A 13,739-nucleotide genomic window follows, 5' to 3' on the forward strand; every position below is an offset into this window, starting at 1 on the left:
CCACTCCTTTGACTTTGTAGGTTGTTTGTGTTCAATACCAAAATGACAAAATGTCTTTGTGGTCAAATGTGTGCTAATATCTAGATGTGTTTACAAGTGTATTTGCAGGCCCTTGCATGCGTATTGAGTATTGATGTGTGCTTCCTTTGTCTGTGTGTAGTGGCATGAAAAAAAGAAGGGGAAAAAAAGAACACAAATCTGTTTTAATTTAACTTATTTGGTTCCATTTGTACTATCTGAGTTAAATTAACATTGAGGATTTTACTGTGTGCCTGCATGCATTGTTACTCATTGCTGCTGTGGCTATGACTTTGAGTCTGGGACCAGTGGGTGGTACTGTGACATTATTCCACTCCCTGCAGTTGGCCGTTTGTGTCGACCTCTTTGATGTTTCATCATCCTAATTAATGCTTGATCTACGTACGTGTGCATTGGTTTACTGCTGAAACTGGCAAACAGTGAGAGAGTAAATTGAGAGTAAATTGCAGTGAGAGAGAACATTGCTTTGGCAATGAAAACATATGTTTTCTCGTGCCAATGAAGCCCATTTGAGTAAAATGGTTGAGATAGATGTATCAAATCACACAAACCTCTCCAACATTTCACATGAATCTTATTTGCTTTTTCTGCCTGCTCAGGAGAATACACTTCATTCCCGCATGAAGCAGAGAATTCATATCCATTCCTCTAATATAAATAGACTATTTATTTATATACAGCCACTTCGCAATAGGTTGGCTTAAACCTGTTTTTAAAACCCAGTGCTTCCAAAAAACTGAAATTCTTTCAGCTCTCATATAAGCTGTCTTCCTCTAAACTACAATGACCCCCCCCCCCCCACACACACATTTTTTTCTCCCCAATTTAGTTGCTGCCAATTTCCCCTATTCTTTCCTATAGTCCATTTCACTGCCAACCCCCACTGTTTGGTCTTGGGCAGGGTGTACTATAGATACTGTAACTAACATGTTTCGTACGATACACATGGAGACGAAAGCCGCTTCTTTTCACCTGACAGTGAGGAGTTTCACTGGGAGCGCGTCCCTCCCAGTACTTTCTCCCCTGCCGGCTTTCCACCCTCGAACATGTCCAAATGTTTTTGTTGGGGCCACCCAGCTGAGCCGTTGGCACCGTGGAGGAATCGAATCCCAGTCTCGATGGTAGTGGACAGGTACCTTTGATATTAAACCAGGCACTTTACTGAACGTGTCCAGTAATTGTCCATAAGTTAGACAAGAGGCAGCATTTATAACTACTCTACTCATCTTTGTGTCAGTCTTTCAGAATATGCTACACTGCAAATTATTTTATGGGTCCATTTTTACACTCTGTTAATTTAACTATCAGGATTTTAATACTGTGTATGCCTGTCCTTGACAATGGAGACCCAACAATTATTGTCTCATACGCGATCTCAAAGGTCCATGAAAAGCAGAAGTGGAGGCTGTGTTTAACGCCTCCTTTCTTGGCTTATCCGCTCGATCCCATTAAGTGTTTATTTGTTTGCGAGTGAAAGGACATGAATAGAGAGGCTGGGTGTCAAGTGAGTGGTGTGGCGAGGTACTTGGGGAGAGCCGAGGGTATTTATCTTCTGACAGGTCTGTGGCAGGACTGGCTGACTTGACTGTGGCAGGCTGCCAACACCTCTAGCCACTTTAACCACTTGAACTCCAGCAAGCCTATTCTGTATATATGTATATATTTTTTACAATTCTTCATAATTTTTCTTTTCTTTTCTTTTCTTTTTTTTAGTATTTTATATATATATATATATATATATATATATATATATATATATATATATATATATATATATATATATATATATATATATATATATAAAATAACACACCTACGTAAGTTCACAAGAGGCTGTAAGGTGACACATTGTGGGATTGTAGATCGGCTATTTTCAAAGTACAAAATACATGTAGGGCTCAAGTGGTTAAGCTTTTTAAGTTTATCCTCTACTTATTTTCCACCCGTCTTATTTTCCAATCAATCTTTGCATCCCTCTCTTGATCTTTTCATTCTCCTGGCTTGATCTCTCACCCTTCTCTGTCAATCCCGTGCACTGCACTGCCTTCCTCTCTACCTCGATGCCTGTTAACTCCCCCCTCCGTATCTCTCTCATCTTTCTTTCTCCAGCTTTATGCCTCTCATGTTGGCTGTATCTTGTTGCCAGCTGCTCTGTCTCTCCCCATATATACCCAGCGTGATTAATCTTTTTTTCCTAGACAAAAGGCTCCTCTTCTGGGCTTGAAGCCAGCCAGGTTATCCCCTCTCCTTTTTCTAGATCCCTGGAGATCTTAGATTCAAAAGTGAGGGAAGCCTTTTTTAAGCCTCCTGGTTACTGTGGCAACCGTGACTATGGGATGGGGGGAATGTCCTTTGTGCCAGATTCTAAGGTTACACAAGAAAAAGTTGTGCAGCAGTGTGCGTCCATAAGTGTGCCTGAAAGTTTGTTTCTGCATGTGCAGAGTGTGGATGAGTTTGTGAACCTGCAGCAATATGGGTCAATATCGTGTGAGTACAGCAGCAGTGTGTGTACAGTATGTATGGGTGCCTGTGTGCGTGCAAGCATTTGTAATGTAATTATGGTAACTTCTCACAGGTTTAGCGTATGGTTGGTCACATGGCATGTGTTCAGATTAGTTTGGGAGAGTTTACAGTATGGATGAAGAAACGTGTCTTACTGCCCATGCAGTACTGTAGATGCATTGGCACACTGTACCCAGTACCCATAGTAGTGGGTACAATGTACCCGGGAGTAGTGGGGCATGCCAAGAGATAATGCTGCTTGAGTCCTCACTAATGCCAAGTAAGTGGATCATCACTCCAATTCTTAGATCTTTAGACCTGTCTCTCAAAGAATTGATTTCAAAATACTACTTTTGGTTTATAAAGCACTGAATGATGTAGGGTCCAAAATGCATTTCTGATCTTGTGCTACATCATGAACCTATCGGGTCATCTTGGACAAGTCTGCTTTCTGAACCCAGAATCAGAACAAAACGTGGAGAAAGAGCGTTGAGTTTTTATGCACCACATAACTGGAACAAACTCCCAGAAAACCGCAGGTCTGCTACAGCTCTCAGTTCTTTCAAATCAAAGCTAAAGGCCTTTCTGTTTGTCGCTGCCTTTTAATGAGGCTTTCTTCTGCACTGTAAATTTATTCTCCTATTTTTCAGTTTTATTTAAATTTCTTTAATGATAAAATAATAATAAAATTAATGTTAATGTTTAATGTAAAGCACTTTGAATTGCCTTGCTGTAAAGTAAACTTGCCTTGCTTTGCCTTGATAAACTTTTGATGAACTGCAAAAATCCAGTGTGTCAATTTAAATTGACGCTCGGGATTTTCCAAGGCAACGCACGACAAAGTTTATTTGTATATAGCACATTTCAACAAGGCAATTCTAAGTAATTAGTAAATGCTTTGCATTTCTATAGCGCCTTTATCCAATGTGCTTTACAATGTGCGTTACATTGACCCATTCACACACATTCATACATTGACGTGGGAGGAAACCGTGCATGGCATCAACCTGCTCACTGGGAGCAGATTCAGGTTCAGTCACAGTGTCTTGCTCAAGGACACTCATTCAATCCGAGAACGCAACTTCGTCATTTTAGATGTCTTTGAACATTTGTGCAAATATTTGAATATATATATATTTAAAGCAAATATTTGTAACTCAAATCTTTGCTTCTAGGGATTCTACAAATGTCTTCTAAATCCTAACAGTTAAAAAAATAAAATAACTTGTGTCCTATATCAGTGGTTCTCAAACTTTTTTCATGTGAAGGATCCCCAAAATGTATGTGTTTGTCCGAGGACCCCCCATCTAAAAATATTTTGTTCCAGGGACCCCCAGAACCAAAGATTTGAGTTAAAATGTTATATATATATTCAAAGATTTGCACAAATGTTCATGATTTTTCAAAAATAGCAGATCTACAAGCTCATAGCGTGGCACTCGCGCTATGAGCTTGTATGTCTGCTATATTTGAATAGCCAAAGAAATCTTAAGTGACACAGATGCGTTCCCGGATTGAATGGGTTAACACAAAGCCAGGAGGAGGTGGGGATCGAACCGAATGTTCCCATGACCGCCGCTATACCTCCTGAGCAGCAAAGTGAAGCCAAGACAAAAGCCTCACTAAAAAGCAGCGGCAGACAAAAAAAAAGTCTTCAGCTTTGATTTAGAAGAACTGAGAGTTGTAGTAGCAGACCTGCAGTTTCCTGGGAGTTTGTTCCAGACCCCTACGGATTTTGGTTTTGACTCTGGGGACAGAAAGCAGACACGTCCCAGACACGAGTGTGACGTCAAGGACGAGAGAGGTACAGGTGGAGACAGAAGAGATACCGGATTTAAATGAAAGCGAAGCAGTAGTCATCTGTTTCATACTGAGAGACGGAGAGGGAGAGAGGGGGAGAGAGAGGGAGAGAGAGAGAGAAATTGTGGGTCGCAGCTGAATACTGCCTTTATGAGCAATGGTTAAAAAGACAGAGGCAGGGGCGAGTCGAGTCCCTGTAACCATGGAAACCTCATAGGAGCCCTGAGTCGGAGAGATAATAGAGTGTGAGGAGTTCCTTTTCTCTTCTTTACTCCTCCCTCCCTCCCTCTCGCTCTCTCTCTCTCTCTCTCACATGTCCTCACTTCCACTCCTCTCTTGGCTATAGTTTGTGGGAGTCTTGGACCAGATCTTCACTGAGCCATGCCAGTCTGGGTGCTTGTGAAGTCTATACATCCCAGCTGTCTTATCGGTTCTTCTTGACAACTGTTTGACACTCCCATGGGAACTGTTTGAGAACTTTCTGAAGACTCTCTCCTCTTTCTTCTGTAAGCCCAGAAGGAGAGTGATTTGCGCTGGCTTCCAGTAGGAAATAACGGACAGTGAGAAGAAAGAAATGTGCTCGAAAAGCACAGTGTCAGCCCGTGACTCTTTTGTCTATGTTTCAGAGGCTGCGTTATCAAACCATGGTGCTGCCCCCGAGACCACTCACCCTGAGAATATGCAATGCTTAACGGTGAGTACTATCAAACTGTGTTTTCTACTTTTCCCCTGCATTTTACACTTCTTATTCATTCATGCATTTCCATACAAAATGTTGTTTTGATGTGGTTTGCGTGTGTGTGTGTGTGTGTGTGTGTGTGTGTGTGTGTGTGTGTGTGTGTGTGTGTGTGTGTGTGTGTGTGTGTGTGTGTGTGTGTGTGTGTGTGTGTGTGTGTGTGTGTGTGTGTGTGTGTGTGTGTGTGTGTGTGTGTGTGTGTGTGCGTGCGTGCGTGCGCGCGCGCTGTGGACTCACGTTTGTGTAATGTGCATGTGTTGTATGTGTCTGACTCCAAACTAAATCGTAGGCCTGTGTCTCTGCGAGTGTTTTGTGGTTTGTGTTCATGTTACTGTGCATTAGTTCTGCTCTCACCTGCATTCATTATGGATACACAGACCTACACTCAATATGCATCAAGTACAGTAGTTGAGCTATAACTTTTACAGCTAATCCCACTGACACATCATGCATACAAATGCATTGAAGACATTTGTGTATTCCGTGTTACCCGTTCTTTGCAACCATAGTAGCAGTTTGTGTCAGGATTTAGAGCTGCGTGCAGTGAAGGGAGTACTATGGGGGATTGTAAAAAATACTCAATGGCATGTGAGTCACATCTGGACCAGAACGATGGCTTGTCTTGAGAGATCAGGAAACAGATTATGTTGCCCAATTCTAATCCCTTTCGTCTGCAAAGTAGGCTACCCTTTCGGCACACATCCCTTCACCATGCCGTTCTCTTGCTTTCTTATTTTTCTCGGACAAGCATTTTTAACAGCATGGCTCTGAGCTGTCTATAAGAGGTTCTGTGTGTGTCTGTGTATCCTGAGCTAATCTCGCAAACCGCTGGACGGATCAGTGCCAAATGTCGCGTGCACATTGCCTATAATAGGCTTTTCACATACGTTTTATACTTTGGAATATTTAACTTGCATTTTGTAATGTAAGCCAGATTTGGATTCATATTGAGTAATAGATGACTGACGTCATAGATGTCTGACATCACAGGCTGGCCACATGAAATCCAAGATCTACTGTACACGTAGATCCCGAGATTCACATGATTACATTTTTAAATGTTGATGGGCAGCTCCACTTTATATAATAATAGTAATAATAAACTTTATTTGTATAGCACCTTTCATGACATGAAATGCAGCTCAAAGTGCTTTACAGAGCAAGAATACAATTACAGTTAGAACCAATTTAACAATAAAGCAAACAAAAATAAAATAAAATAAAATAAAAGCAAAGGCATAAAACAACATTAAAATAGGCAATACAGTGAGGAATTAAAAATCAGCCAAAGAATCAGCTAAAAGCAAGAGTGAAGAAATAGGTCTTGAGCTGTGCTTTAAAGCTATCGACAGAGGCACATTGAGGTACACTCTACACACACACTATGCACTGATGAAAAATACACAAACAGCATCACTTAGTTACATCTTAGATACATGTTGAGACTCGGTTCACTTTGACCTTGTCTCACAGCAGCACAAGTAGAGTCACTGAATCAGTATTGCTGGACTCATACAAAAATGACAGCAACAGCAAAACGTAAATAATGTCATCTCTTTTGTATTGTTTTGAGTTATCAAAAATAACTAACAATAGCGATATGTTTTCAAGAGCCCCCATCCCAGTGATAAGAGCTTGCCTTGTTTTTAGTTTTTGGTTGCTGGCCTGTTATAGCACATTCAGTACTAGTTTATTCTGTCTTGTTCCATAAGTGTGTAGTTACATCAGATCTGGAGCTTGTCCATGGACCACTGCACCTGAAGGTTGGGGTTTTATGCAGAGGACACATTCTGTGTATGAGTAAATGTATGAAAATACATTTAACTTGATATAGTGTGATAGATTTCAGTCATAGAAAAGGATATGTATATTTAGTGGAGTTTTGTGCCCTGGTTACTGATAGATTAGAGTTGACGTTGACTGTAGAATTAGCTGTGACCCCAAAAAACATGGGAAAAAAGTGACAGATTCAAAATTGAGTAGGGCTGACCTTCTTCATATTGTGTGTAAAATCTTTAGAATATATTACAGTATATATTCCATTGGCTGAGAGCAGGATTGGCAACTACTCAAGTCGACAATCTCTGAAAGTCTGGCTGCACAAGACTAGACATAGTAGACAACTGTTAGTCATGTAAGATAAGATAAGATAAGATACATTAAGATGAACCTTTATTGATCCCTATAGAGGGAAATTCACAGGTCATACAGCAGTGGGAGTGAAACACAGGAGAGTTACAAGTAAAAGTCAATAACCAAACCAAGATAAATGCAGTAAGAATAAAGACACTATAGGCTACTACAGACAGACAGACTGTAGCCGCCTGTTGCACATGTTGAAGGACCGGAGCCTCCTCAGGAAGAACAGCTTGCCCTGTCCCTTCCTGTAGAGGGCCTCAGAGTTGTCAGTCCAGCCCAGTTTATTGTTTAAATAAGTCCACCTCCTCCCCTTGGATGGTGACGGATTTGGGTGCCTCTTTGTGCGCTGCCGGTAGCCCAGCACCATGGAGCTCCTTGGTCTTTCTGATGTTGAGCTGGAGGTGATTGTTATCACACCACCCTACAGCTAAGCTCTCCACCAGGGCTTTTGTCGTCCATGATGCAGCCAACAACGGAGAGACTGAAATGAACAACTTCTGTAGGTGGCATGCACCCAAGTTGAAGCAGAAATCAGAGATGTAGAGCAGTGTTTTTCAACCCTTTTCATATATTATTTATTCGGCATTTGAGCCACGGACCACCTTTTGATGATATTTAGACTCTCAGATCCAAAACTATTTTGTTATCGTTGGATACGATTTTGTCCACAATTCCGTGCTGTATTGATGTTGGTACCATAGGAGAGATAACAGGCAAACGTTGATCAAAATAACAATTCTTTAATTAAGTAATGCAGATGTTTAACAATAATATAACTCTTGGGAGCGTAAAATGAAACATTCATTTTACACTCAAGAGTTAAAGATCTCTAAGGGTCCATTTGGTTACCAACTCTCCATCATTTAGCTGGGGACCACCTGGAACCCCCTCAAGGTCCACTGGTGGTCCCCGGACCACTGGTTGAGAACCACTGATGTAGAGGGTGAACAGGAAAGGCTCCTTGACCTATAGCCCGTATTCCACTCATTGGCCCACCTGCATCACTGAGAGCTTCTCAGCTAGCCAGAGTGGCTGATGGTGTTGGAGAAGTCAAAATAACATGACTCTTATGGTGATGTAGCGGGTAGATGGTGAATATCATCTGTCATTTTAGATGTCTTTGGCTATTCAAAAATAGCAGATATACAAGCTCATAGCACGGCACAGAGTGCCGTGCTACGAGCTTGTAGATCTGCAATTTTGTGTTTTTTTTTGCAAATCTTTGAATATAATAGATTTTTAAAGAGAATATTTGTAACTCAAATCTTTGCTTCTGCGGTTGAAAAAAACGTATGCTAGAATGTCAGTGGTTTTCAAACTTTTTTCATGTTAACACATTGGGTGCCAGAGGTTTATTAAAATATTATACTTTGAGTGCCAGGACTTTTTAAACATTTTGAACCTTTTTCAAGTAGTCGCAAAATATTTTCAGTGATCACCGTCCTCACGGTGATCCCCTCATTACACACATACAGGTCTCGTACAATCGGGGGGAAAAAATGTAAAACATTCGGAAATCCATTCCATAGTTGCAGCCATTTGAAAATAGTTAAATTAACATTGTAAAAAAAAAAAGTGCACAGGAGCCGAGATACAGGTTTTTGAAGTCATAAGTTAACCAGGAGGTGGATTGGAGTCTAAATCTTGTAGGAGTGATATTTCCTGTTGCTGTGAAGGAAAAAAAAACTATATACGGTTTTGGCACTCAACGTTAGTATGCGCAAAACCGTATATATACGGTTTTGGCACCCAATGTGTTAAGGACCCCCAAAATGATATGTATTTGTCCACGCCCGCCCCCCATCTTAAAACATTTTGTTCCAGGGACCCCCAGAAGCAAAGATTTTAGTTAAAAATTTATATATATTCAAAGATTTGCACAAATTTTCACGATTTTTCTAAAATAGCAGATCTACAATCATCTGCTATTTTTGAATAGCCAAAGAAATTGACTCAATATAAGTTAGCCAATTACAGGAGCCTGACAATTTCATTTAATTTAATCTAATCTCATCTGTCAAGCAGCAAGTGTCAACAACATTAAGGCAAGTGTTTGTAGTGAGGTTTACAATCCCTGTTGACAAGGAACTGTTGTTTGGAGTTATTTAGAGAATGAAGGAATTAGACTTTTAATAGAGCCTGAAGATGAAACATTTGTGAATGTCCCCCCCCCCCCCCCCCCATCTCTCAGTTTCTCTCGCCGTCTCTCTTGTCCCTTCTCTTTCCCTTTTATCGTAAGGTGAATGAGGGTGATTGCTGATTGGTCCTGCTGTGCGGGGTCTCAAGGGAGAGAGTTAACGGAGCGAGCAAAGATCCACAGGCTAATGACTAATTTACCCTTCGTCAATCAACCGTGTTGCTCGATGAAAATGACAGATTTTCAGCTGAAAACATGTTGCATCAGTTGTTTTTGTCGACGCGGTCGTGCAACAAAGCAAATTAAGCGTAACCACTTAAGGCAGATTTATACTTCGTTTTATGATGGTGTCACGCGTGGAAAATAGCCAATCTACAAGCTCACAAGCCAGTAAGCATATTGGCCAGGCTCGTTGAGAACCTTTGCCTATAATGACATACCCCTGGATGGTAATGGGCTTGGGTACATTTTGGGCTCCTTTGGTTTTGTTGCTCTCCTCTTGTTCCATTACAGATGACTGCATATTCACCCCCTTTGGTTGTTATGTTCCCATCATCTTTTACTCTGTATCTCTCTCTCTCTCTCTCTCTCTCTCTCTCTCTCTCTCTCTCTCTCTCTCTCTCTCTCTCTGCCTCTCTCTGTATTTCTCATTGTGTGGGCATCATCCTATGAAACACATAGAATGCTCTGGGGTATCCTCCAGTGCCCACTTTCAACCTGCTCAACCCAATTCATATCTCCTGCAAATGGCTTTTCAGATGAATACGTTTAATAGTTTACACAGTTTCAGGACATTTTGAGTGCACAGGGCCCTTCACACGTTGGTGGGATTTGTACCTGACATGCACTAGGGGCTTGACGAGCAAACGATGCATTGCAGAAATATCTGAGGGTACTTCTTTATTTCTTTGCCCATAATTGTCCTTAGCAACTTTCAATTATAGTACCATACTTAAAAAATATCTGGCATCACAAAACACAAATTACAGTAAAACCACACCATTCCTCCTCTCTGTATCACTTATGGGCCATCTACACCAAGCACTATAACGATATTGTAAAAAAAAGAAAAAAGAAAAAAAGATTATATGAATGGCAAAGTATCGTAGTTATAGTTATAATTATAGTTATATACGTAATAGTGCTTATTGTGGATGGCCCCTTAACATTGACATTCTATGTTTTTCATATTATTTTCAAATTTACAAAAACAGTCAAAACACCACACCAGACAATAATAACACTGATACAATGTTGCTTTTTTGTTTAGTTTTTAGTTTTTGATTGGGTGAAATCTCAGTTTATATTGAAATCCTGAACTATGCCTTGAAAGCTGCCGTTACTATCCCTATCAAACCTTTTGTGACCTCTTGATTAAAGTCAGAGAAGACTGCAGCTGACCCTTTGCTCCCTGCCTGGACTCAGTTTGCACTCTCTTTGAATGTCAAACAGGATCAACATCATGTATCTGTTTGAAAAGTAATTCGTACAACTTACAAGTAAAAATAGGTTCTCAATACATGTTTTTTTTTATTTGTTTCTTTATTGATGACCCAGAGAGAGGCTACATGACTGAAATGTCGTTCAAAGTTTCTATAGTTGCCACTTGCTTCTAGAGCCCTGAGTGTGCATTTTCTTAATTTAAATTTCCACTACCAACATCTCATAAATCAACCTGGTGTGCATGTTCTCCTGTCTACTAAAGCCTGATTTATACTTTGTCGCACGCCAGTGTCGCGTGCCAGAAATAGCAGACCTACATGTACAAGCTCACAATTGCGTCGCACATGCAACGCATTGTGAGCTTGTAGATCAGCTACTGCATTTTTGGTGCATGACCAATGGGGTTTTACCATTTCATAGCACTGGCATGAGTCCTTGAAGATTTGAGACCCTCAAAGATTTTACTCTAGTGCTTTAACTTCTACCAATAAGCAGAAAAAGAAAATGTGTTACATCCATCCGGCCCACTGGATCCACCATGCACTGAGAAATCTCAATCCAAATGTATGAATTTGGTCCTGACTAATCTCCCTTGCATCACTGTGCCGGTTGTTAGCAATAGCTCTAAGATGCTCTACTGTATACGAAATTCTTTGAAACTCTCTTGTGTCCTTGTTATGAAAGATGAGCCAACAGAGAGAGTGAGGGAAGGCTTACAAGAGATTATTTTACAAGGAGGAGTTTTATACTGTCCAAGAATCTCTCTCTCTATAAAGATTCCAAGCTCCAATAGTCCAATATCTAATTATATGCTCTTTTACTGTTGGACCAAGGTATGGTCATATCCTTACTCTTTTCTACTCTAGACATACAGTCACTTTAAAAGAGCCTCATCAAATGCCTTACGATGGACATATGGGTGAAACATCAGACAAAGAAATTGTCACTGTTGAGCTTTTAAAACAACAATTATAGACTCTAATTGTGATCCTGTTTTAAGTGGCACGTTGCTTGGCCCCTGCTTACCAATTATGTAACAATGGAATAATTGTTTACCTACAAATGCACATGTAAGTCGGCCAAAATGCCACTGTTGCCATATCGGTATAGCCCTGTGCCAAACCAAGAACATGACTATCTCTGGCCTCAATTAAGACCATTACCAAGTATCAAGCCTGGAACTGGGTCAAATAATTGTGCAAGGCCTCCTCCCCCTTAGACAAAACGTCTATACAGCATTACATCATATACTGTATAGCATCCAGTATTCACCCTAGTCTTCATTGCAAGTACCAGTATCATTACACGGTAAAATCCCGAGTATTAATTACGTTCAGAGTTACATTCCCGACACTTTGCTGTTTATACCCTGTGCAACCTTAGCTACAGGTCCTGCATTTGGCCGTACTAGCCCTAATCCTGTATGTTCACTGGCTTGGAAGATGCCTGCGCCTTTGATAACTGTTTATTCAGGTCAAAGAGAGAAAAACAGAAAGAGAGAGAGAGAGAGGGAGAGAGAGGGAGCGAGTGAGCGAGACAGACAGTCTTTCTTGTTTGGGGTAGAGTTTGGCATCGCTTTGGCATCGTTTGGCATCGCCTGGCTCCAAGACAAGTTTTTCAGTTCCCCTCTTTTCTCTCCTCTCCCCAAGACATGCCTTTCTCTCTCTCATTCTCTCCCCTCCGTCTAATCTGTCCTTCTGCCTATTTAGAAGTGAACAGAGCAGTGAGAAAGAGAGGAAAAAGGCCTCTCATGCTTTATTGTGTGCTTGACGGGTAACCTTCCCCCCTTTGAAAAGGCAAACAGGGAAGAGCTGTCATTACTATTGGCATAAAGAGATTCTAAGACCGGGGGACTTCTTTATTATTTGCACTAGCGTTGTAGCGACTATAGTGCATAATAGTTCATTTTAACCCTTAATTCTCCTTCTCTGTCGCTCATTTCTTTTTCTAGCTGTGCAATCCATGAGCTAGACCAGTGATTCTCAATTCTTTATAATTTCACAGATCCTCCCTTTGATACAATTCTTTTAACCAGTTGGGACCCCAATCTACACTGTAAAATAATTTGTGTGAAATTAAGTCTGAGAGTGTACAAAAGGAACCAAATCCTATATGTTAATCAGTCATTTTGCTGGGGATGCCCTGGAATGCCCTCGAGGACCCCTCTTGCGGGTCGCCGGACCCCACATTGAGAACCAGTATGCTAGACCATTGGTTCTCAAAGTGGGGTCCCCCAGGGGTCCTTGCCCCCAGTAGGGTCCTTGGGGGTTTAATTAATTGGTTTAATATAGCGTCACAATCATTTTAACCACTTTAGCCATATTTTGCTATACTTTGGCTATTAAAAAATAGCAGATCTACAAGCTCATAGCGTGGCACCGAGTGGGGGGGGGGGGTCTGCCCGCGGCCAAATACATATCATTTTTGGGGTCGTGGACATGAAAAAGTTTGAGAACCACTGTGCTAGACCACTAAAGGAAGGGAGAGATCAGTTGAATTTAATTGGCTTATTCCCACAGTGACATGGAGGTATTTGTTGTTAATTTGAGATAAATCACCACCTATTTCCCAGCTATATAGAGATAACGAAAACAAAACAAAAATATAAGTGTTATTATGTGCCTAACTGGAAGTGGAGAGGGGATGTTGTCCGATTTCACAGACCTGAGAGTTTCCATCGCAGAGTGCAAAAAAAAATGAAAGGAAAAGCACAGGAAGTATGGAAGGCGAAAACATAACAAACATAAGAGCATAATGTCTGGACGGAGACCAGGGGGGAATGGGAGCGGGGCTGGACAGGAGCTGACGAGGTGTGAGGTGTGATTGAGAGGTGTGTGTGTGTGTGTGTGTGTGTGTGTGTGTGTGTGTGTGTGTGTGTGTGTCTGTGTGTGTGCGCGTGCGTGTGTGTGCACGTGCGCATTTGTGTGCCAGTGTGTCTACATT

The 13,739-nt window shown here is 41.1% G+C and overlaps 1 protein-coding gene across 2 annotated transcripts in view; it reads left to right on the top strand.

Moving 5' to 3' along the window:
• rgs3a (regulator of G protein signaling 3a) overlaps positions 1-13,739 on the top strand; it is a 245,639-nt gene that overhangs the window by 33,504 nt on the left and 198,396 nt on the right. For both annotated transcript variants that reach the window (XM_080420006.1, XM_080420008.1), the window contains one exon: positions 4,968-5,035. In XM_080420006.1, coding sequence (XP_080276132.1) covers positions 4,968-5,035 — 68 coding nt within the window. The remainder of the gene's footprint in view (positions 1-4,967; positions 5,036-13,739) is intronic.

Source organism: Gymnoscopelus braueri, assembly GCF_963280865.1.
Source record: "Gymnoscopelus braueri genome assembly, chromosome: 22".
Classification (NCBI taxonomy): domain Eukaryota; kingdom Metazoa; phylum Chordata; class Actinopteri; order Myctophiformes; family Myctophidae; genus Gymnoscopelus; species Gymnoscopelus braueri.